At 36.8% G+C, this 24,221-nt stretch overlaps 1 protein-coding gene and 1 long non-coding RNA gene across 6 annotated transcripts in view; one reads left to right on the top strand and one right to left on the bottom strand.

Moving 5' to 3' along the window:
• The window catches only part of LOC110827556 (RNA-binding protein 24-like), a 130,412-nt gene extending 112,579 nt beyond the window's left edge, over nucleotides 1-17,833 (bottom strand). For 4 of the 5 annotated variants that reach the window (XR_002542391.2, XR_015535893.1, XR_002542392.2 and 1 more), the window contains exon 1: nucleotides 16,482-17,833. Coding sequence is in view for 1 of the 5 variants with exons in the window: in XM_087351703.1 (XP_087207829.1) it covers nucleotides 16,482-16,766 (285 nt within the window). In the remaining 4 variants the exon portion in view is untranslated. The remainder of the gene's footprint in view (nucleotides 1-16,481) is intronic. The other variant, XM_087351703.1, reaches the window with a different exon arrangement.
• Nucleotides 1-24,221, top strand: part of LOC147873284 (uncharacterized) — a 125,526-nt gene that overhangs the window by 63,150 nt on the left and 38,155 nt on the right. The window lies entirely within an intron of this gene.

Here is a 24,221-nt window from a genome sequence, read left to right as displayed (position 1 = left end):
CGGCAGTACAGAACATAATCCATGTTCAAGGTTACAGTTTATTTGGTGTATAATAAACCGAGAGGATGAATAAGTAGAGTTAATTGCGCTAGGAATTTGTCGTGGCCTACTTCGAGAAATTTTCCCATAATACGTATGAAATGATAGAAATCACAACAACAAATTAAAGAACATTGGTGGCGCAGCCGAATTTCGAAGAATATAATCTGAAACGTTAGTGCTGAACTAACCTGCTCAGTTATAGTCCCGGTTATGTGGTTCTTGGTCACAACTGCTTAACGCGGCCTCAGGTTACGGGTGGTGTAGATGGCTTCCAGATATGGATAATGGCAACGAACATAATGATTAATGGTGATGATAATCATTTAATAACGATACACTGAGCAAACCTTCACATAGTGCAATCGGAAGGGACGTGAACAAGTCTAAATTGCAGATATATTTCCGTCTAACAAGATACTACCAAATAAAAAATGTTACACAGTACATGCCCCATGCATCTACGTAGGTATATGTAATTATGATCCATATCAGAAATCTGAAATTCATTTAGATAGATATGTAGGATCTATACCAGGCTTTAATAATCAGAACATAATTTTCAGTTTTCTCTCTTCATTTTGCTGATTTTGACGGTAAGGTTCTTTCTCACATAAACCCAGAATCAAAATCAGGGCTATGGAGTCGGAGTCAGAGTCGGAAGCAATTTTAGGTGGAGTCGGTAAAAATGTACCGACTCCGACCTCGATATAAAATCTTATGAACAATTTCTATACCGTGTTAGCCGCCGGTGGCCTCACGCTTCGAGAGATTTAACGACGCGTTGAGTCACATGGTGTGGGAATAATGCTTTGTAACTTTGGCTCCGGTACCTTAAGAATACAAACTGCCTACAAATCAACCGATTTCTGCAATAAGCATTAGACGTATATATTTAAATATAGGTTATAAGTCTAAAAAGTAGGCTGATGATTCACGTGGTGGTGATGAAATCTCTTATGGTGCCATATACCATTTTAGTAGGTTTACCCTTATTAATACATATTGAGCTTTTATGAATGAGTCGGAGTCGGAGTCGGAGATTTTAGTACCGACTCCACAGCCCTGATCAAAATTACATGACCATAAAACGGTTAATGATATTTCTCGTTACATTTCTTAATTTACGTTTCCGTCCCACATAGCTGAGTTAATTAAACTTGTAATGCCGGATGGTAATTATATGTACCATATGTTTGAACGCTGAGTAACTATTGGATTTTGTCTGCAGATCGTAATTAAAGATTCCATATGATTCTCAGAGTAAACATCAATTAATTTCTTAAAAAAGCATTAAGCAACCGATATTTGTAATGGTGAAGTGTTATTTTCTTTGCGGTACGGCCTGAATATTTCAATATCGTTTAGACGAGTTTCGGAACAAAGGGTTGATGAAACTTTTCTTTGATAATTACTACTTTTACTCGTTAACCTAGAAACTTTTACAGCTTTGTTAACACGTCCTACACAGAAACACAGCTACATTGAATCTGGACTGATGATTTGTCGTCGCCCTGTGTCGCTCCACGCAGTAGCGAGTTTATACTGAAAATAAACGCCTTCACTTTTTCTCCAGCTTGAAAACTTTAAACAATGCTAGCCGCTCCACGCAGTAGCGGCATATAGGTACACCATGATGAAGCAGATTATTTCAATAATCAGCCTTTCTTGAGAAGTTAACCGGTCAGTTCCAATTCCCCCCCCCCCCCCATTTTGATTAAGGTTAGTTGTTGTGTTCAAAAGAATTCATTGCTGGACTCTAACTTGAACCAAATGAATCCCGTTCATATCCTGAGAGCCTCCTTGCTTAACACCCGTTTTAATATCATATTTTCCTCTATTCTTATACCTACCAAATAGTATATTTTCTTTTCGTCTTTCCGATTCGTACTATACGACCGAACTATTTATTTATTCATTACTTGATCATCCAAATAATATTTCGGAAGAGTAAAATATATTAAACTCCTCGTTGTTTAGTTTCTTCATTTCTTGTCATATTCTCTCTTAGACCCAAATATCCCGCCTCTACTCTGTTCTGAAACGCTCTTCTCTTAGGATCAGAAGCCAAGTTTCAGTAAAAAGATAAAATTATGGAAAGGGTTATACTTCACCCTTCAACAGGATGGATGAAGTTTGATAAAATTCAGCCCCTTTTATGACACTGTAGTAGCTGAAGTTGTGCTGAGTCCAGTCGGTGCATGGATTATGAACCTGGTGATACGCGTGATAAAACGGACATGGTGTATGTAGGATAACGGCATTCACTGGAGGCTAAGCAAAAATTATGATCGACCTTATCATATTATCAGGGTCACGTGCGTTTATCCGCTGGGTGAAGATTTTATTTAACTGAGGACTCGTAGGTCTATAGGCTGTTCCGCTTTGTGTCTCTATTTATTTACTTAGTTACTTGCCTATCCTTTCTTTAGTGCTCTGTTTCTTTTATTTACTTTCTTTCGCTTTCCCTTTTTGTTCCTTCATTTTGTATTTCTTTTTACTTTTCATTCCCATTTCAGCTACCTATTTCTTGTTATTGTTCTTTATTTTTATATTTATTCCTTCTTTAGTTTGTCTACTTCCTATTTTCCGTTCTCTTTCCTCCGTTTAACCTTTAACGTCACTTGAACCACTGTTGCTCTGATGATTACGGCCGCGAAACTATAACAATGAACACAGTAGTGGTCATGTGAAGGGGGCTCCATATGCTTGCAGCTGCCGGCCCTCACAGCCATCATTAATATTGAAATAGCGCCGAAAAAAGAAAAGTGCATTATACAACTTTGGGCATAGGGTGGCCCGCATGTCCGTCGATGGTCCAACAAAGAAGATGACAAGACAAGGGTTGTGAGAAGCGCATGTCGGCCCTACAGACAAATCAGTCGAAAGTGTTACTGAAAGGGGCCAAGACTGAGACGTGCTTCTAAATGGGACAAAATTATAAAGACTGTACTTGAAGAAATAAGGTGGGAGAATATGGGCAGGATGGAACTGGATTAGAATAAAGTACAGTACCGAGGTTAGGTTAACGCGACAATGAATCTACGGTTACCATAAAACATAGGATTTCTTTGACCAAACAAGTAACTACTAAATTTTGAAGAACGACACTGTACCATGAAGTTAAATTCGTCCTTGGATTCATGATGTTATATTTTAAAAATAATGTGTTTGAGAACTTATTAATCTAGTTTCATTTAATTATTTTGGTTCTCTATTGGGCCCAGTCCAACTGATTTTGGAAGTAGTCCACTGTTCGAATGAACTTGTTGACAACCCTAATAATTTTACACTTACAAGAAATAAATTGAAATTCGTTCTGGTTAATTTGCTTTTTGTTCATGTAGGCCTGGGTATACCTCAAGGAGGTCCACTGTCGGGTGCAACAAAACAGTTCTGAAATTTAATTAAAGTTCTTTGAATCTGGTGGAATAATACAATTCGTAGACCATAAACAGTAACCAAAAAAATATTTTTTCCATATAGTTAGCATTATTAGGTGTCTTTTGCATATTATTGCAAAAAATTACCTTAGATCACGTTGTTACAACAATGACCTTGTACCGCATTATTGCGAGTGACCTTGGATACCATTGTTGCTCTTGTTATCCCTTGGTTACCCTACTATGAAATTTCAGTGTACTCCGAAAAGAGTGCATTATTACAATCTTGTTATAAATTAATAATTACAACCCTATACCTAAATTGCCTATTTCTGTTCATAATTTACTTTAGCAAAATATTTGTAATTAATTTTCTTTAACGAAAGGACAATGCTTCACAGTCATACAAAAGATGAGAAAAATTTATGGGTATAATATTTATCTTATGCGCTTTTGGAAAGCAAACAGAGTGGTCAAAGATTTTGAAATGAATAGTAAGTATTTACAAAATGTCTTACTTTCATTCAATAACATTGGAACGAAACTGAACGTTACAGTCAGCTTCGTAATTGGGATTCCGCGTGTTTAAATCTAGGTCCAGGGACCGGATGTCCTCAGCTACTCAAAACAAATACTACGATAGTACGTTAAATTAGAACACAACTATCTTCCATACCCTTTTAAATTAATTAACAATTCCTCCTTTCGACGTTATTACAGTCTGAGATTCTGAAAAAACGTTGTTAAATAATGCAAAAATGAATATGATAGTAATTCTTGTAAGACCGTTCGTTGGAAACACACGTCGTATATGATTAAGTGAAATGGAGGGTTTTATTTCGGTTATGAAGAAGATGATGTCTGAGTTAATAACACGTTGGCGAGCATCACGTTCCGTTTGTGTGTTTGGAAAGGCAAAGTGTTCAAAGCATCGAGGGAGATGAATCAGATCAGCCAAAATAAACTGGAATACACACTCAGTCGTCATCACCTGTTTCTTTACGGCTACAAGAACGCACTCATTTCGCAGAGGACTTCATTACCCGCTTAAGCCTCATTACTGCTGCTTTGGCTCCAGTTCCTTTGAACATGTCGCGAATTATGTCCAGTAAAGTTTTTCATCCGTTCTTAAGTGCGTTTGAAAGAACTCAAAAAAAAAAACACTACTCTTTCATCATCTTCACACTTATAATACGATCCAAACTTTATAGATTTCGATCAAACTCTTGTTGTAGGCAACACTAAATGTTGCATAATATGAAGACTTTATGGTGGCTGTTATTAGTAAAATCTTCTCGGGCCATCAGCAGTGTCAGATGATTAAAACTTGCAGCCCTGAGGATGAAGAGAGAGATGGTCCTCGAAAAGTCGGAAAGTTTTAATCATCAGACATGGCTGATAGTCCGAGAAGATCTTATTAACAATAAATTTTATTTATCTAGTTTGATTTAATTTCAATTGTACTATTTTAAGACCCATTTTAGTAAAAGTTATACATCAAGGGTCTTTACCAGTGGTATGCTGCTTGTGGGAAGCAAACGGGACATAACTCTGGGTTCGAGATTTTAAATTTTTCTAAAGTAACTGCAGAAATATTGACAATGTTCTGTTACAAGGTGCGATAAAGTCGTGTAAGGATGAAACACATCATTTTTGTTTCACAATGTACCGTCCAGCGACCGACTCAATACAGAATAATAACCACATCTTGTATGCAGAAAATACTATTACCACAATTTACGTATATTAAGTTAAATTAAGTATAGAATTCTGGGTTTAATCTCTTGTTTATTTAAAGTTCTTCATGCTATGAGCATATAAGCTATATCACTTAGAAACACTGGCCACATGCTCCAAATAACTTCGATGTTTCCTTTATAATAATGTCTAAGAAAATAAACTTACGTCTCTAACTGTGATTCGTTCATAAAATGTAGTCTGCCTGCCGGTTACAATGGTTCTATACACACAAAAGTAAATAAAGCTATACAAATTTAGGTGTCAGAGATGAAGCCTCTAAGTTGAGAGCGACAGTATAGGAGTTCGTTGCTCGAACAAGGCTGTCGCACACCTCATGTGACTGTAAGACAAGAGTTATGGATCTGAGTAAAACTTTGAATAGGAAATATTAAATTATTACACAAAAGGCGAGTGAATCCAGCATTTGTCTAAACCAGTGGTATTCAACCTTTTTTGTTCGCGTACCCCCAGATATAATTTCTCTTCAACTTTGTACCCCCAAAGTTGTTGGTGTATAATTCAAGTTATACATAGTATATAATCTACATCTAAAATAAATTAAATCAATTACATTACTGATTATTCAGTGTTTATCATAAAATAATATATATATATATATATATATATATATTTAAATTTCACGTACCCCCTAAGATGTCTTCGCGTACCACTGGTCTAAACGGTTCAAGGAAACCGACAAAGTAGATTCGAACTCCTTACCGAGCACCGCTTGAGCTAACCTGTTAAGTGTACACGTGTAACGCTTACCGGTGTCTTCAGTACGAGACCGCACACGTGACAACGCAAAAATCCATTTTCAGAAGTTCCCCTCACACGCGGACCTGTTTCTTCAACCATCTGGGCCACTTGAGCGCGACCTGTAAATTGATTATTTCGAGCGTGTGGTGTGAACTCCGTGGCTGATCTCGTTTGCCCTTCGGTATTTAACTGCTCGAACACCGGAATTTGTTAGTTCGAATCCCGCGCGGAACATTGCTTTCCGACAGCATTTCCTTGTACTCTTCTGTCGTGTGAAGCCGATGACACTTCCAAGGCTCCCTACCGCTTGACTTGATAATTTAGAAAATTCTCGCTCTGATTCTGTTGTATTTTTTTTTATTTTGTGGTTTACAGATATAATTTGATTCCTTTTATTTCCAAGTATATATTTGTGATTGGTGGTTTCTTTTTCTTTGGCTTGGTTCTCGTTTCATGCTACAGACAAAACTAACTCGAAAAATAATCTAAGACTATAAGATTGGGGCAAGAAAATACCAGGAAGAAAAGAGAAAATAAGGAATTAAACATGTTTAACGACGCCGGGATCTGCAAGTCTCCTAATGAAACCTGTGCCATTGTGACTATGTCGTACATATCAGTTTTTGTCAGCTTTCGTGTGGAAATCGAATCGCTTCCTTGTGGGTTTTTTGATAGGACTGTGTGCCACTGGCATTCATTATCAACAGTCAGTCTGTAAATTGTATGGTGAAATAGGGAAAGAACGGTTAAAAACATTTCCACATTTCTCTGGAAAGACTATATAAAAAACATAAATCTAAAACCTGTACAGGAAACCGGACGTGGATATGAGCTGGTTATACAATGTCATTGAATAAAGCGGAAAGTGTGCGGTGCTTTTGAAGGTAATATTCCACACGTTATCAGCTCCAACAGCTGAAATTCCCACTGCCGCTGTGAACGTATTTCGTCCTCGTATTAAGTCAATTCGACACTGTCAGAGGTGTCTCCTGTTACCGTAGTGGTGGGTCCGTACTGCTTTGGAAGAGGGCCAAGAAGGAGAAGGCCAAAGATGAGTAAAATGAGAATGGTATACAAAGGAGAACGGCAGAAGAGAATCTGGAAATTACAGAGAAGAAAATGAGGTCTATATACAGAATATAGTGGGAGAGAAAAAGAAGAAAATAAATAGGAGAAGGGGAATACGATGCGGTACAGAATGTTACCATTTATGTCACTAAAGCGTGTTCGCTCGAGAGACAATTGGCATTTTTAACATTAAAAATGTTACTTATTATGAAAGTAGAGCAATCTCTGCTTCCTCTACAATGTGTTGTTCCAGTCAGTGCACGCACGCACGCAACAAAGCACCATCTGCAAAGGGACGACTTTTTTTTTCAGGAATACGAAGTATGGTAACAACGTTTGGGCCCGAAACCCCACACTAATATACTCTTACTTGCAAAACTTCATCCGTGTCTCAACGCTGGGGTTTTCCACTGTCGGACAAACACGAAAATTTCACAAAATTTTGTCTAATAAACAATTTTACATCTTTACATTCCTGTTACAGTTTACAGTTGTATGCTGTACACGTTTCGTTACACTGAAATATACATGACGATAACCTACGATTAAATGTATTTTTATGTAGATTATTTAACTTCAAATTGACCCTAACACTTTCTATCTGCATGCAATATACTTAGTATCTCGGAAGAAATATTAATCTCTTTTGCTCTGAACAACTTGTGCTATAGAACGTACGCGAAAGTAAATTCTTCTGGCACCTCTTCACAATTGAGTCTGACAATTAATAGTTTCTCAACAATTAAAATTATAATTGATCTTAAAAAATAACAAACAACATCATTCATTGCACCGTAAAAGGGCAGTGTATAAATAACTCAAGTATTATTTGAGATTTAATGTTTGGGTGTGGCTGGAACAAATAAATTTGCTGGCTTTGTTAACCAAAATAATACCAGACTTGTAAGTCAGAAAGTTCAGCTGAAGAACACACTTTGAAAATTTGCTCTTTGCTACTTTGCATGTCAAATTTGCTATCACGTTCATTTACTGCAGACACAAATCTTTCATTGAAAAAGTAAGCAATTAAGAAAACATTTTCCTTTGTATTTTGTCAAATGTTTACAAAATCTAGATATGTTTTAAGCAAACGTTTCATGTCTTAAATGTAATATGTATTTCATATCATGTAGCAAATTTTGTAAAAGAAAAGTACAGAGAAGAATATTTAAATTGGGGTGTGGGGTCAGAAATAACAGGATGTTAGAGAAAACTCCACTTCCTCATAAATTGTATCTTTCACCAAATATTATCCAGATGACTACAAGAAGAAGATGGGCAGAACATGTTGCAGACACGGATGAAAATAAATACAAACAAAATTTTAAGCCGGAAACCTGAAAGCAAAGGACGATTTGGGAATCATGTACGTAGACGGACGGACAACATTAAAACATGATCAGGATTAGACTGTCTCAGCACCAGAGTCAACGACGGGCTCTTGTGAACAAAGTACTCTGCTTCGTCGAAATTTTGAATTCAATAATTTGACCTTCAACTGTAACAAATGTTATCTGCTATAAAAATACCACTTACCTATTTAAAATTGGACTGGGGGAAAGCGATTCGACTACCGGCAGACCCCAACGTCTCTGCGGCCCTCCAACCACCCATCGTATGTGCTCCGGGGGTAAAATGGCGGAAGAACCATATAATTTGAGATACAACATGCATGGATTTCTGAACTTACGCCCCTACGCGCCTTTAAAACATCCTACTTAGGTAATGGGATAAATTTACTTTCAACAGAAAGGCATTTTGTAAATTTCACTATTCGTTAATGGACATTGTTTATGCTTAACATTTAAAGCGTGTATAAATATTTAGGTATATTTTATCATATTTTGTAATGAATAATGTAAGTTGGTAGTTTATACTGCTAAATTGAAAATAAAATTTAATAAAATCAAAACTCTTAAAGAACGTGAATTGATATCACAATCCCATCACCAGTTGTAGAATTGTTTCATGCGAATAAACTGACACACCTAAAGACACATCTAAAAGTAAGTTTAAAATATTTGTTTCACAAATAGACTTTCATTCCTTTCCTTTCTAGAAACTCAGTTTTCACTTTATGTATTTTAACAGGTAAATACTTTCAGTCGTGTGAGAGGCGACAAATTTAAATATTTTGTAAAAATATGTCAAAAATAACAACAGTCGAAACTTCAAACGCCTTACGTACTGTTCAAAGCTTTTGATTAATCACACATATGTTATAATTCATACTTTTTAAACAATATCAGTAATGAAGTATAAATTTTGTGACTGTAGTCCGTGCTTACAAACACATTAAAGATATCATAATAAATATAAACTGTAAAATGTATTTATATGACCTGAACTTCCTAAATATGCCAAACTTTCCATGCATATACTCTTGTTGTCATTCATAAATATTAAGAGACCGAAAAAAAAATTTAAATTTGCCTTTCTATCTTCCATTCACTCGTCGACATACTTATATTTAAAATACCTAACTTTTAAAACAACCATTTAAGACAGAAATGTTTCCACTTAAATTTAAAATGTTTTATTCTTTCTAAAATGACATCTTTCGTAGAAAAACATGGCAAAGGCCCAGGCACAAAGCCACGAAGATGTATGGAGTAATGGAATCAAGCCTCCACGCACTCACCCCTGGAGAAAGCCCACTGTAAGCCTAACCACTGGCTAGCAGCCTGGGCACGGGGACGAATAGAAACATCTCTGCCGGGAAACGAACCCGGTCATCAGTCATGCCGCAGAAGGCTAGTCTGTACGAATTAGCGGCCCATCGCCATTGCAGTGTGGCAGCACGGCACGAGGCATTAACTGAGCTTCTAGCATTGGAAAACATTTATTCGGTTGCCTAACAGGTGATTTATGGTCCATTTTTCTTTCTAAGGAAAAGTAGATTTATGCCGTTGTGTCTGCTGCGTGTGTGTGTGTGGGCGGAGGGGGTCAACACGAAGACTGTCTATCCGCTGTTCCCTCATTATTCTTTAGTCGTCAAGTAACATTTCCATTAAACTCGTTAAAACCACCACGACATTTGCGAGTACTCCACTTTCCTCGTATTTCCTGTAGTTATTTTTAATTTGTCAGAGATAATAGCGCATTAATATTCTTGACAACAGAACAGTTTTCGACAAACAAGTTTAATCTTAACCCAGTTTCTTTATACAGAGCGTTCACTGATAAAGTTGAATGCAAATTGACACTCGACACGCATCGGAAAACCCTAGTGTCGTTTGACGGTAAGTCAAACAGTTCCAGCCGGGAGTCTAGAAGTGACAGCATCGATCAACCTTATCAGTAAACGCACTGTAGAAAGGATTTTGTAGTCTACTATATAGATCTAACAAATCATAATACATTTTTATAAGGAAAAGGAGGCTCATGACATCATGTATGTTTGTTAAAGGAAATTTGACAAGGGTATTACCGAGAATAGAACAATTTTCGTTAAAGATAAGTGTAGTAGTATTAAGGTCGTTATATACAATATTATAGGCCTACGCAATAAGTCTCAAACAAACCTGATATTCATAGTATCCTAATGGCATCTCATTCAATCGGGTACCTTTCAGGTTCTTATGGCAGCGAAATGAATATGGCTGCCTTCTGGGTTGTTTCGCCTTATAGTTTCATAGACGTTTATAGACGTTTCAGAGCTGAATACTGCCTCCATAACAAGGCGTAACAATCTAGAAAGCAGCTATATTCGAATATATTTCCTACAACTGAATTTAAATATTCAGGCATGTATGTTATTTTACTTGTAAATTTTGGGTATAATTCGAATTTCATTTATGTAATGTGTTTGTAGAAACCTTAAAAATCATGACATCACTGCGTTTCTTTTATGATTAATAACTTATTTTAAGGTAAAGTTTGGGTTAACTCCGTGCAGTAATTTTTAATAGATGTAATCTTTTTTTATACAGCTGCAGTGTTATCCCCTCGCATATGAAACATTTTCATACTCCATGATGTTTATCTTTCTGTGGCTAGGAAATCTATATTATCAACAGCAACTACATCTGAGGAAATACCGCATTATTGAACGTCTATACAGAGCCAGCATATTTTAAAAGGGGCCTTATATATACTACAGATCTCTCTACATACGTCATTAATATACACATGCGGCATCGATAGTTAATATTCTCCATTTTTAATAGGCGTATAGGGAAACGGAGGTGAAAGTTCGCGAATTATTATCATTAGAATTAGATAAATATTAGTGATCAGTTTAACGCTCCAACCTCATCACCCCCAGCGAAACAATTGCCTATACCGAATTTACAGGAAACTGGGTAGATCCCAGACATGGTCATGATGCTACTGCTGTCAAGTTCCGTGTATCTTATGTCTTTAATTCGCAACATATATTGGTCTTCAGGAGGGTTCAAATTTATACGGAACACTTACTAAAGTCAGTCCGTCCGCATGTACCAATTCCAGAACGGCAATTAGGTTTCTATTGTACTTAATTTTGAAAATATTAATATAATTTGTCGTTACAATAAAATTTTTGGTTAAGGTCGGATGACTAATGGACATTGTTCATGAAAACTTCCATGCGTTTCCATGCGTAGACGTTACTGGATGGGTAACCACCACGCCGGAAATTCCAGCCTGGAGATTTACCCAGGCATTGACAAAGGTCAAATTCCTTCGAACACACCGGAATTATGATGTGCTACATTTCCCAACTTGTTTTGTCTCTACTGCGTGAATCGTTAACTGTTTTATTTATAATCATTGTTCTTTGCGTGTTTAGATGTTCAAAACCATTAAATTAAAATTATATCATCGTGTAATTTTCTTCTGTAATAACACCACGTCCCTCAACGCTGTTGCACTGTTCTTGTGTATCATAGCACACCGATTACTTTATTTGTTCGTTATCACTAAGCACTTTCGTATAGTCAAGCTTAGTATTTCATATCTTTTCCCTTTTTGACTCCTTGCTTATGTGTTCCAACTTCCTTCTTTCTCCTGATAGGCCTAATTTGGTTATTGTCAAATGGATCTGTTCCTCCGTTATAAGATCCGTCAGAGCAGTGATACTATACGAATAACTTTAACAGTAATGATGACCATTTCTGACGAAAACACGTTTACAAGGAACAATTAAAATAGTGTGCAAAACATTTATACATATTTAATAAAATTTAAACGTTATATTTAACCGTAAACATTTAAGACAGGTATGACATCAGAATACATAAAACGAAAAAGGGATGAATACAATGCAAAGGATAAACGTCAGAATTAATAAATTAAGACAAAATTCCTCATACGAGTTCTTTAAAAACGCCTTCGCCAGAGAGCTGGTTGGTTAAACTTCAAACGCCACGTTACCGTCTCTTTCAGCATAATGATACATACATCACTCAGCTTCTTATAGCACTCTGCACGTGTTGAGTCGAGGGAAAAGTTCCCCGACATACCTCACCTGAAGTCAAACTCATTTATTGAAGTTTTCTGTTCTTAACGACCATCTCCTTTCCCGCCATTTGCTTATTTACCCTTTTCGTGATTACTGCCACGCTGATGAGAAGCAAACCCCTTCATCCTCCATCCCTTTGTGAGTTTTGCGTCACATAGGATGAGCGTTGTGTTATAGGGGACTATAAACCGGAGTTGTTAGCTTTTACTTCAAAAAGGGTAGATGTAAGAACCAAAATGAATTCACACAGCGTCATTCAATCTATTTAACAACAACAAATATTTCATAATGTTGTCTAATGTTTCAATATTCTGATCCATTTTAACCCTTTCGTGTTTATTCTTATTTCAGGAAATATTTCCTTAAACATTCAAATGTACTTTATATCATTGTAAAATCGTAAAATGTTAATTGCAAACCACTGGCATATATTGGGACACTTGTCGTTTATTTGAGTTCTGAGATACAAAATACATCCAGAAATTGAAAAGCTTCTAAAGAGATTTATCATGCTTAGCATGAAGATGGTTACTTTGTTTAAAATAATAGTAAAGTTATCTAAATGTGCATCTTTTCCTTTTCGAAAGTAAGAGACGGCACAAATGTAAAATAACACGAGAAACAAAAACATTCGTTAATGGTGAGGTTCATTATGAAAAACTCGAATTGTGGGTTTTAATGTTAGATCTGGTAGATGTTTATAATATACCTCCATACAAATGCCTCATATAACTAACTAAATGGCTTACCGAACCCGAAGGTTCATCACCGAATTAACCAAAGCCCTCCACCGGACCCTGTCCTGGGCCAACAAAATCCAGTTTCCTTCAACTCCTATCTCCCATAGATCCCGCCTGACATTATCCTCCCATCTACGTCTAGGTCTCACCAGCGGTCTCTTTGCAACATTCCAGGTTCCAAATCTCATATCCTTTTTCAATTGCCATGGTCGTACCAAAGAGTTCGTCTTGTTCCATTTCTTGATTAACTTTTTCGAGACAATACAGTTTTTACTGTGGAAGGTTATTAGCGTCACGCCCAATCCCTAAGATGGAGGGCCACCCCACGTCGGCTGTCCGCGACCACTTATTCAATATATTCCCAGCTAACCTCCAAAACTAGAGGCTATTTCTCCATCCGAAACATGAGATCGCGCCATGCCGTGGTGACAGGTACCCACCAAACATGGACAACTGCTTCATACACTTAAATATTTCGCTGAGTCGACACATTACTTTTTCTGTTTCCTCAGATTTATCCCAATTAAAGTCATATTTTAAATATTCAGAGCCCTCTGTTTTCTCAGTCAGAAGTTTTTTTTAAAATGTCATACTTAAAATTTATAAAACCGTAATGCTTCGTCTCTTTAACTTTGCGCTAGAATACGCCATTAGGAAAGTCCGAGATATTGCAATTGAATGGGACACATCAGCTATTGGCTTATGCTGATGACGTTAATTTTTGGGTGAAGATATAAATACAATAAAGAGGAACACAAAAGTTGTACTAGTGACTAGTAGACAGTTGGGGCTAGAAGTAAATTCAGAAGGAAGCTAAGTACGTTAAAGTTAAAATATTTGGGAACAAGAATAACAAATCGAAATGATATTCATAAGGAAGTTAGGAGGAGACTAAATTCCGTAGATGCTTGCTTCCCGTCTGATTTCTACGTGTTACGTGTTCAGCCAGTCATTACTTGGCTTAATTGCCCCGTGGGTAATGGGCGAAGAACATTTGTTATGATGCTCTCTGAGTTCCTGATCGTCTAATTTGAAACAGCGTCAATAAACTACTTCGAGATCAAGTAATTACACGTCGATTTCGATCCACTAAAATCGAATTTTCATACATATGCTGCTATAATATTGCATGAACAAGAACATTTATAAATTTTAATCAAGTTACTTCACTGTAATTAGTTCGTCTGGTGCGGGGAAAAAAATTTCAACTTAAAATTCAACTTCTGAGTTACCCAAGCTTTAAAACGTTTACCAAACGTATCCAAGCACGAAACCTATGCTTTATTACATCAAGTAAAAAAATACAGTGCAGAATCGCTTACTAAGCGGCAAAAGCAATTTTTGTGTGGGCGTAACTGTTATATTTAACTGCATTTATGACCTATTCTGTTTTATGTACCATTGTGTTATGTTATTAAAACAGAATGCATATGCAAAGTTAGTCGTAAAACCGTAAGTTCTTAGATATCTACGCCTAGATGGGAGGGAATATACGAAAATGTCTGAGGATGTGAAGTGGATAAACCTTTGTCAAGATTATGGTCATTGGCGAGATTCTTTAAACACGGTAAGAACCTTCGGATTCTGTATGAGCTGGGGATTTAATGTTCAGCGGGTGGCGTGCAAAGAGAGAGAGAGAGAGAGAAAGAGAGAGAGAGAATAAAAAGAAATTGCGATATTGCCCTCGCTAACAATTCTTCACAAACTTCCACATTCTTCGGATAGACGTTCGTGCGCTTTGGCAACACCAAATACACAAGAAAGTGTACAGCAAGTGACTGAAGCTGATTTGCTGAAGAGGACACGTGACAGTAGATACACAGAAGCATAAAAAACTCATCCGCCATCATTCGTGTTGGTCAGTATAGCTTTTTTCAAACGACCTGTACCGTGGGGTTAGGTTATTAATTAAGTTTTAATTTGGATGCTTCTCTAACAAAAATTATGACGATATTTATTCGGCGGGTTAACGCGTCCAATACCTCCCCCGCCTACAATTACAGGTGCAGTATGAAAAGAAGCTCTACAAATTAACTTTCACCATAATAATTATCATTGTCAACCTTCCTCGTGGTATAACCGGTGCTCTTAGACTTCCCTTTGTAGGATTTTTCAGCAATATTCACTTTGATTAGTAAAGCTAAAACTGAAAATATAGAAAAGAAGAATTTTATTCGAAGACGAATTTCATCTAGGATATTACGCCATGTGGTGTCGAAGAAATTTCCCAACAACTGATGTCCTTACTGCCTCCATCGTCAGGACGAGTGTGATCGCCCTAATAATGGAGGCAGTAAGCACCTGTGAAAAGGCGGCCAGTTTCCTAGAGACTACACGGCTATATAGATCACACCTGAAATACTTATAATTTTACATGAGCTCTCTACATTTAATTTCCCCCTACTATCGATTTCTTATTGCATTACTACGTTCTTGAACTTCGTAAATTTTTAAAAATTATTTGATTTTTGTTTTTTAGTATAATAGAAGATAGCATATTGACTAATTAAAAACTATGTAGCTCGCTGGTAGTACTACAATAGCTCTATCATTAACATCTAAAGGACGTCCAGCTCCACTGACACAAAAGTCCACCAATGGGCACGATCCCGAGCTACTCCAGCCACTTCTGTTTCTCAAAACTTGTTATTTCCATTTCGGGATGAGGCCCATCAACCTTTTAATTTGCCTTTGTTCAAAGATCCCAGTTCCAAAGAGGTTTCGCTATCAAAATTTTGTAGTTATTCTTGTGTTGCCTTGTCTTTGTCCACATGCTCAGCCCGTCTAACAATAGCAAGTTTCAAACGTGCTACTTCTGTAACATTAGATAAGGTACTGGTTCCATGCTTCGACCCTGAACTGACAATCGACTGTCAGACAGAACTCTTTACAGCATTTTTCAGCAATAACTCCATACAGCAGAATCTATCAGGTGGTCAAGAAATTTCCCGCCATTTATACTCACAACTATACCACACATTCAGCCAGCTGAAATCAGTCTACGCCGTCATTTATTTATTTAAGTTCCATTTTAATATTATTTTCCCATCCATGGCTACGTCTACCAAGTAATCTCCTGTCAGGTTTTCCGACTAACATTTACATTCCTCCTGTCACGTATGAATGATTCGTGTCAAATTCATCTTATTCTCATTGTTCCAATTACTGTAGCAAATTATGAGCATTAAAATGTTTTGTGAACGTGATTGAGCAGTGGCCTACTAGGAACCACTTTATACGATATGCCATTGTTCAGGGCTTTTTAATCTTATGTAAAAAAAAATTAAGTCATGGTGTTTTAATACTTACAAATCCATATCCTCTGCTTTTGCCAGTCTGCCTGTCGGTAATAACCACGGCTTCCTCGATGTCTCCAAACATAGCGAAGTGCTCTCTCAATGATTTGTCAGTTGTGTGATATGGTAGGCCTCCGACAAATAATTTAGTCCACGTGGTGTCTTTTTGTTGCACTCCACTGGCAGCTCCTGCGGCTGCTGCACCCAGCCCACCGAGCCCTCCAACCCCCAGTCCAGTCACCAATCCATCGGCTCCCCCAAGAACAGCTGCCGCATCGGCTGCCCCAGGCATTAGCATATTGGAGTGAGGTTAGGTTTCGGCTACGAACTGTAAATACCGTCAATTACGCGCAGACGTCTCGAGCGGCAAAATAAACTTATTATCACGTAACTCCTGTATTTTATAAGTTTGTTCTTTATCACAGTAATTTTAGATCCGAATATAATTTCTTTATATTTTGCTGAAATCGGCACTTCTGTTTCTTGTTCAAGTGTCTATTTTCAACACCCCTGATCTAACCGCGTCTTCGCTGTTCAACAAATTCACGGTCGATCTCCTTGTACAGATTGGGTTAGAAATTCTACACACCTAGACTCTGTTCGAGATTTTAATAAACTGTATAGCAGAATAAATGTTTGGAGTCAGTATTTACGTATAAAAGTCAACACAGTACTAATATATCAGTAAACTGCTTCTCTCACCGTCTTAATGAATTATCACACACTTTTGTCTGCTGTTAAAATAAATATGACTGCCAGATGTTCATAAATAAGTACGTATAACCTAACAAAAAGTCAGCAGTCCGAAAAGAAAAACACTTGGACGGCAAAAAGACTTGTATATTAATAAATGGCTACTTCCCTCTGAAAAAATATATAAAAATTGTACTTTCCAGGTTATTGCACTTGTTCTTCTTATCCGCAAGATGAATATCTTCACGTGATATCACCAACGTAAAAAAACTTCATACACAGCCTACGATTGTGTTTGAAACAATATGGTGTTGTAACCGCATGCTTATGAGATATATCGTTTAGTGTCCTTGGACAGATATGAGAAATCACAGAAAACAATTAAAGGCACTGATTTTTAGCGTATTTTCACTTTGTCCCATTCGGTTGGATGGTCGCTGTTGATTTGCTGCTTAACGTTACTCGACCGGTGACCGTTCTGCATGTAGCCCCGTCTCTTGTAACTTCTGTCCGTAGCAGTAGCTAGCTAGCTTGCCTCCTAATGCTATATTTAGGGTTCCCCTACTGGCACTCGGTTCTTGCAGCTGTTCGAAATTTAAAATCCCGTTACGAACAACAACGAATGTTGAAAAGGAGTTTCAAGAGACATCACAAACTCATTTTATACCCATTCACAATAGCTTGAAGACCACATAAGATGTAAACAGATTGAAAACGAAATTTTAAAAATTAAATGTGTGCTAGTTAGTGTTAACTACACGTACGTGTCGGAAATTCTGCCACGATGTTTGGAATATAACATGACCACAATACAATTTACCGCTGGTATGTATACGTGTGATATTTTGTCATACTTATGGAACCGGCATGCTTTGCGCGTGACAGTATGAGCTTACGAAGTCATATGTGATTGGCCCTTGCCTACCCCCGCGACAAGTCTCTTTCCTTTTGTACTTCCTCTCTCTTTTTCTCTCACTCCCTTCGCTTTCCCTGCCGCTTTGCAAGTTTTTGTTCACATATATATGTGTGTTAATCTGCTCCCCATTTATGCGCACATGGGTACATAAAGCCAACAGAGCTACCAACCTAAGCAATTTAACACCAAGATGAGTGACAGCTTTTTATCGATTATGTGTTAGTGTTCTCTTTTAGCGGATCGTGTCTTGATACATTTCTCAGTACGGCAACTAGCTCAAGACATTTATAGTTATAATAATATAGTCCAGATATCATATGACAGTGCACATATTGTGTACGCTGTAACAACCATTTATAATTATTTACGATGAGGGTATAAACCGCAGAAACTTCGTTGAATAATAGAAAGGTTTTGAACGGTAGTAACCAATAACTTTTTATCATCCTACCGGGATCACGAGCCGATTTATTGTAAAATCAATAAAATACTTAATAGAATGGTGTTGTTTTCAGTTGCCGTTAACAAATATTGTGATAATATTAATAAGAAAGGAAACAGTCTAACTAGCCAGTAATATTATTTTGTCTTACATTTTAGACGTTCTTACATAATATGCATAAAAACAACGCACAAGGGGGGGGGCGTGTCTGCCCCGACCGAATGTTTCATTTCCGAAAATACTCGATGTATTTCAATTAAATTTGGTACTGGGTGTAAAGTAAAACCTCCGACAAATTTATTTTTTGTATATATTGGTCCATAGTCTTTCAAAGAAAATTTATCATCGTACAAAATTGTTATTCCTAGCGGACGTGAAATACACTTTGTAAATCTTAGTAAAATCTATAACGCCCATTTGAAACATTGTGTACATGAATGCAAAGGTCACATTTGGAACTAAAAATTTCAATTTTCGTGTTTAATTTTGTAGATGTAGTAATATCAATGTAAAGCTTAGCACTGCGTTTTTGTCACCAAATTCCGATTTCTGCGAGTTTATAATAACAATAATTTCAATTCACCATTACTTTTAATAATACTAATAATTTATTTATAATGAAATTCTTAATTCTTTGTGAAATTAGCCCGCGAATCACATTAAGTTGTTATGAATAATTAAAGCTGTTTTAATATGCAGCCTCCGGATTGTAAATTTCCGAAGTTCGTTTCATTCCTACCCATTAGCAAAACACATTTTTTATTAAATATCTCAAATTATTATCTACTAGTGTAAACTGAACTTCAGATTTATAATAAAACATCGAGCTTGAGTTCTATAATTAGAAATCAAATGAGAAAATTTCTAAAAATTAAAGATTGAAAAAAATTGACATTTCATCCGATTTATGCGGTTTTGAAATATCGGTGATGGGCGAAAGTACAAAGAATGAAAAATAAATAATTCCATTGTCTGAAATTATATTTCTGAGTCATATCGATTCGGTTGAGGTTATGATAAAAACACCAATAGGAATACACAAAGTAATTATTAAACGCTTGTAGCTGAATAATATGACGATTAAAATAAAACTCTTCTAGTCCATAACCTCTCAACCTCTTTTGATTTTATAAATTTTAATTTGCTTTCTTCTACCACTACGTCACTCTTTGCTTCAGGTTTTCCGCCTAACATTTAGCCATTAATTTTTCGTCTCTCGAATGCTTGCTACATGCCCCGTCCATTTCCTTCGCCTTCATTTTATCTCCCAAATATCATTTTGTAAAGGTTACGAACTATGAAACACCCTATTGTCTGCTTCTCCCCACCTCCACTACTTCTCAGTCACCACTTTAAAGCTCAGAGGGAAATATGTGTATTACCTGCTTTAGCAATCAGTAACTCTGTATGTACAAATTTTGTGTGATTCTTAGTGTAAACGGGAATTATTTCCATACACAGCTTTAATCAGTTGTTTTTTGTAATAGTAAAACATGTTGTTTCTTTCGTGGTACGGACTGGATTATTTAGACCAGTGGTATTCAACCTGGGGTACGCGAAGAAATCTAAAAAAAAAATTAAAAAAAAATTATGTTAAACACTGAATAATCAGTAATGTAATTTCTTTAATTTATTTTAGATGTAGATTATATACTATGTATAACTTAAATTATACACCAACAACTTTGAGGGTACAAAGTTGAAGAGAAATTATATCTGGTGGTACGTGAACGCAAAAGGTTGAATACCACTGATTTCGACGAGCCACGGCTTTAACTTTGTTTACCAGACTACTGGCTAGAAAGTTCTTCTTCCGGCATAGGTTCCTCTGTCTGTAACGATGAGATGGTTTCTAAAATCCAAGTTGCTTCTACGTGCTTCTCTTGTAGCCCTCCCGGCTCAATGTGGAGGAATTAGGGAGACACAGGAGGTCAGATATTCTTTGAAAAAATAATAACCACTACATGAAGACGTCGGTGGTCAAATGTCTTTACATTTCTCATCACAATCAATAAGCGAGAGATGAGAGATCAGGAGACCTAGGTGGTCGCATTTTTCGCGCATCATATCCATAGACAGTCGAGCCCCGCTGGAAGCTACTTAGTTGTAAAAAACAGAAATGAAATTCAAATTACTGTACTGTTTAATGGTGATTTTGATATGTTCCTGATCGCCAGCCTCCTATTACCACATCTCTGAGTTTCAAGAATTATGAATGTGTTGCAAGTGTTAAGGGATTTTATACAATTTATTTTAAGAAAGACCTCTGGCGATGAACGAACCACTGTAACTAGTGGACTGAATTAATTAATGCAACAAGAAGAACGGGGAAGTCACCCTGGTGATGAAATTAAAAATGAGCGTTTCGTCTAAGCGTGTTTTATGTCTACTTTCTTTGTTCTTGCAGTAATTTATAAAGCGAGCAGGTAGGAATACAGAAGGAGAATATATACCACTTTCGATGGCGCATGCTACGTTATTATTATTCTAATGATTTTCATGAAATTACAGACTTTTCTTCGGTAAGAACTTCGCGAGACGCACTAAAATATATTTCGGCCATTCGATTCTCGACTAAACGCTCGTGGATTAGTTAGTAACATTTTATCTATACCATTGGTAACCTTCTAGATGGTACCCCCCCCTGCATCCCTCCAGTAATGCAACGTCAACCCACCCTCTTGCCATGTGCTCATGTATACGCACAATGGACTCACGCATGCACGCACGCTTGTCCCACCCCAGCTGTTCCCGCGTGGGGTCCGAGAGACAAGCCCCATGCATCTCGAAGACTTATTTGTCTGTCTGTATGTCACAGTTATGTAAATCCACATGTCGTGTGTTCTCTGTCATTAACCTGATTTTGTTTTAAAAATCTGAATATTATTATTCTGCGCAACATGTCAATGTCAACAGCTTCTCTATAATGAGAGCACGTCGGTTTTATAACACTGCATCACCTTCTGAGGTTATATAGCTTCTAGTGAGATATTAACTGTTATTTATTCGTTAAAATTAAAACGGTTAAATCATGAATAATTATACAACCTGGACATATAACGCACATGAAGGAAATAATTAATCGATATGAAAGATTTTGGTTGATAAACCTAGTGGGAGAAATCACTTGGGAATTTAACAAGTCAGCGATGTAGAAACGTTTTTGACAAATTCGTAGATTTGAAGTTCCCAAAGCGGCTGTAATATCGTTTGTGGTCCTCTGCGTTTAAGACGTAGGTTGTTACCAACCTTTCAGAAAAAAGTTCGCAACCGCCTACGGGATATGCTTCACCCAGATTATAATCGTCGGACCCATAATTACTCAACTGGACAAAAAATTTCCTGCGTTTATGGTACAAGTATTTGGAGGTTTTAAACTTATCTCTGGCCATTTAAATCTGACCCATAACCTTAGTTCATATTTATTTAAAAGTTACTTTTCTACTATTATTCTACCTACGCATATCCTGTGTGTTGCATTGATGATTCCGGAATAAAATTGCGTGTTAATTACTTATTTATCTGTGAGTACTATATGCCCGGAATCACATTCTCCTTGGTCTATTAGAAGAAATTAATGTGAATTTTTGATTCTCTAACTTGCTTCACTTTCGAGTATTATAACACTTTAACAAGTGTACTTTAAACTTTACTTTTATAACAACGTTTGTTGAAGAACGGAAATTTTCTTATCCACAAGTGCTCTACTCTGCATGGGGCGGATAGCCCCTTGGTGGATAACCGCATTGGTGCATGGGTAATGTTTACAGACTAAAATTCACACAAATGACTAAGTAACAACTTTCGCGATTAAACTAAATGATACTGATATTGTTTTTCCTTTCGTTCTTATTTTATCTTTGTTTATTACAATATCCGTTCTTTGAAAAACATCAGAATGAAAATGAGAGGCAAAAAGAGAGAAAATAATCATTAATGAAATGTATTTCATTATGCTACAAAACCAAGTGAAAAAAGTATCCATAGAATAGTCCAACCGTTCACTTATTAATTAGTGAAAGTTTTAAGTTATTTATCATACACACTAAAACGCGTTTAATAACAATCTAGCTGTTTTCTTGTTGAATAAGACAGTGAGTGTAAATAACCGTATCCGATATCATTTTGCATTAGCGGAATGATTGTAGATGATCGCGCTTTGTCTGCACCATGTGGGCCACAAGTGTGCCCTGCAATAGGCATATAAGAACGGGTTATGTAACTAGAGAAGCCGCAAGGCACGTATTCTCCCATTAAGAGAGGTGAGTAGCGTGGGAGGGGCGGAAAGGTTTTAGGGGCTGTTGAGGGATGGGATTTACCAGCTGTTTCCTCACTGGGTGGGGGTTAGACTTTTTATATATATATATATATATATATATATATATATATATATATATGGGAGCTGTCCTGTTGCTGTAACATCCGGTGTGAGATGTAGGGAATTGACGACCCAAAGGAAGAATTAAATGTGACCACTTAAGCAAATTTCGGCTTCTTACGAGTAAAATTCTTAATGTTGCTGATTATATAATAATTTTTTTGTGTTTGGATAGCGAGCTGGTAAATACGTTTGTTTCTTTCGGATCTTGGCCGTTTGATGAATCTGTATCAACTGAAGAAGTCATACAGCATCTAATAATATATAGGAGGATGGTCACGTTTAACGAACTTGTAAGAACTAGACTGTTTGATGTTGGTAACGTACATTTTGCTTGTAGGATAGTCTTTATCCTTACCGAGATTTGAATAGGTCAGCTCCAGGGTACAGTTAGAACCTACCAACCTTGAAGATGGAGACGATACGTTCCTGTGAAACGCTGATAACCGCTTGGAAGACGACACGACCCGGAAGACCAAAATCGATATTCATACTGAATATAAAGCTAAAATAGTCAAGGTACAGAAAGTAACTAGGGCATCGATCGGGTAGAGTCGGAATCGATTTGTCGCGAGATTGAGAACGGATTGAACGAGAGCTCAAAAGTACGCCTAGGGTCAGCACGTGTGAAATATGAGGCCATTTTGTACGGTGACAATGACACGAGAGGTTAAAGTTAGAAGTAAAGAAATGTTTGTACATATTTGGGAGAAGAGAATGCACTTAAGAATTTAAACATTACCAAAGCAGATGGAAATAACGTATAATAAGAATGCTTCTGTATAGATGTAAACAAGGTCTGTTTTGTAAACCTATTGGCAAACGAAACCTAGGACGTTCACAAAAAACTTGAAATGATCAGTTTTAACCTCGGAATAGGTTATGATGGCCCGAATCCTTTTGGAAAAGAATCTAGTACTTTTGAACGCTCAAATTGACTACATGACGGCAAGCGTTTTATGTACAAATATTCTCAAGGAAGGTCTTCGTGTAGAGCACCCTCGCGTTACTCACAAAGAAAGAGAAGCAATCCTCTTAAGAAACCGAAGCATTGCTAGGTAACCTTAATATGTAATTTTCAAACTGATTTCTTTATTTTATAGGAAAGGTTTATCATATCATCATATCCATGCATATGTCAGCCGTATTAAAGTTTGGGACCATTTGACAGAATTGCATAACGTGTGGTGTCCACGTGATGATAATGTTTCAAGGAAGACGTCTCAAGTTTCCATATTCAGGCCAGGGCATGGCAATTATTGGTTTTGTAGGAGACAGTGAAGTTCAGAAATGTTTTGCAATACTGAAGCAACTTTATTAGTCT

This window comes from Zootermopsis nevadensis, unplaced genomic scaffold (assembly GCF_977971745.1).
Source record: "Zootermopsis nevadensis isolate Lab colony 2312 unplaced genomic scaffold, Znev_1.0 Znev_ptg000020l, whole genome shotgun sequence".
Taxonomy (NCBI): Eukaryota; Metazoa; Arthropoda; class Insecta; order Blattodea; family Termopsidae; genus Zootermopsis; species Zootermopsis nevadensis.
The sequence above is the reverse complement of the archived record's forward strand: the minus strand, read 5'-3'. Positions and strand labels throughout refer to the sequence as shown.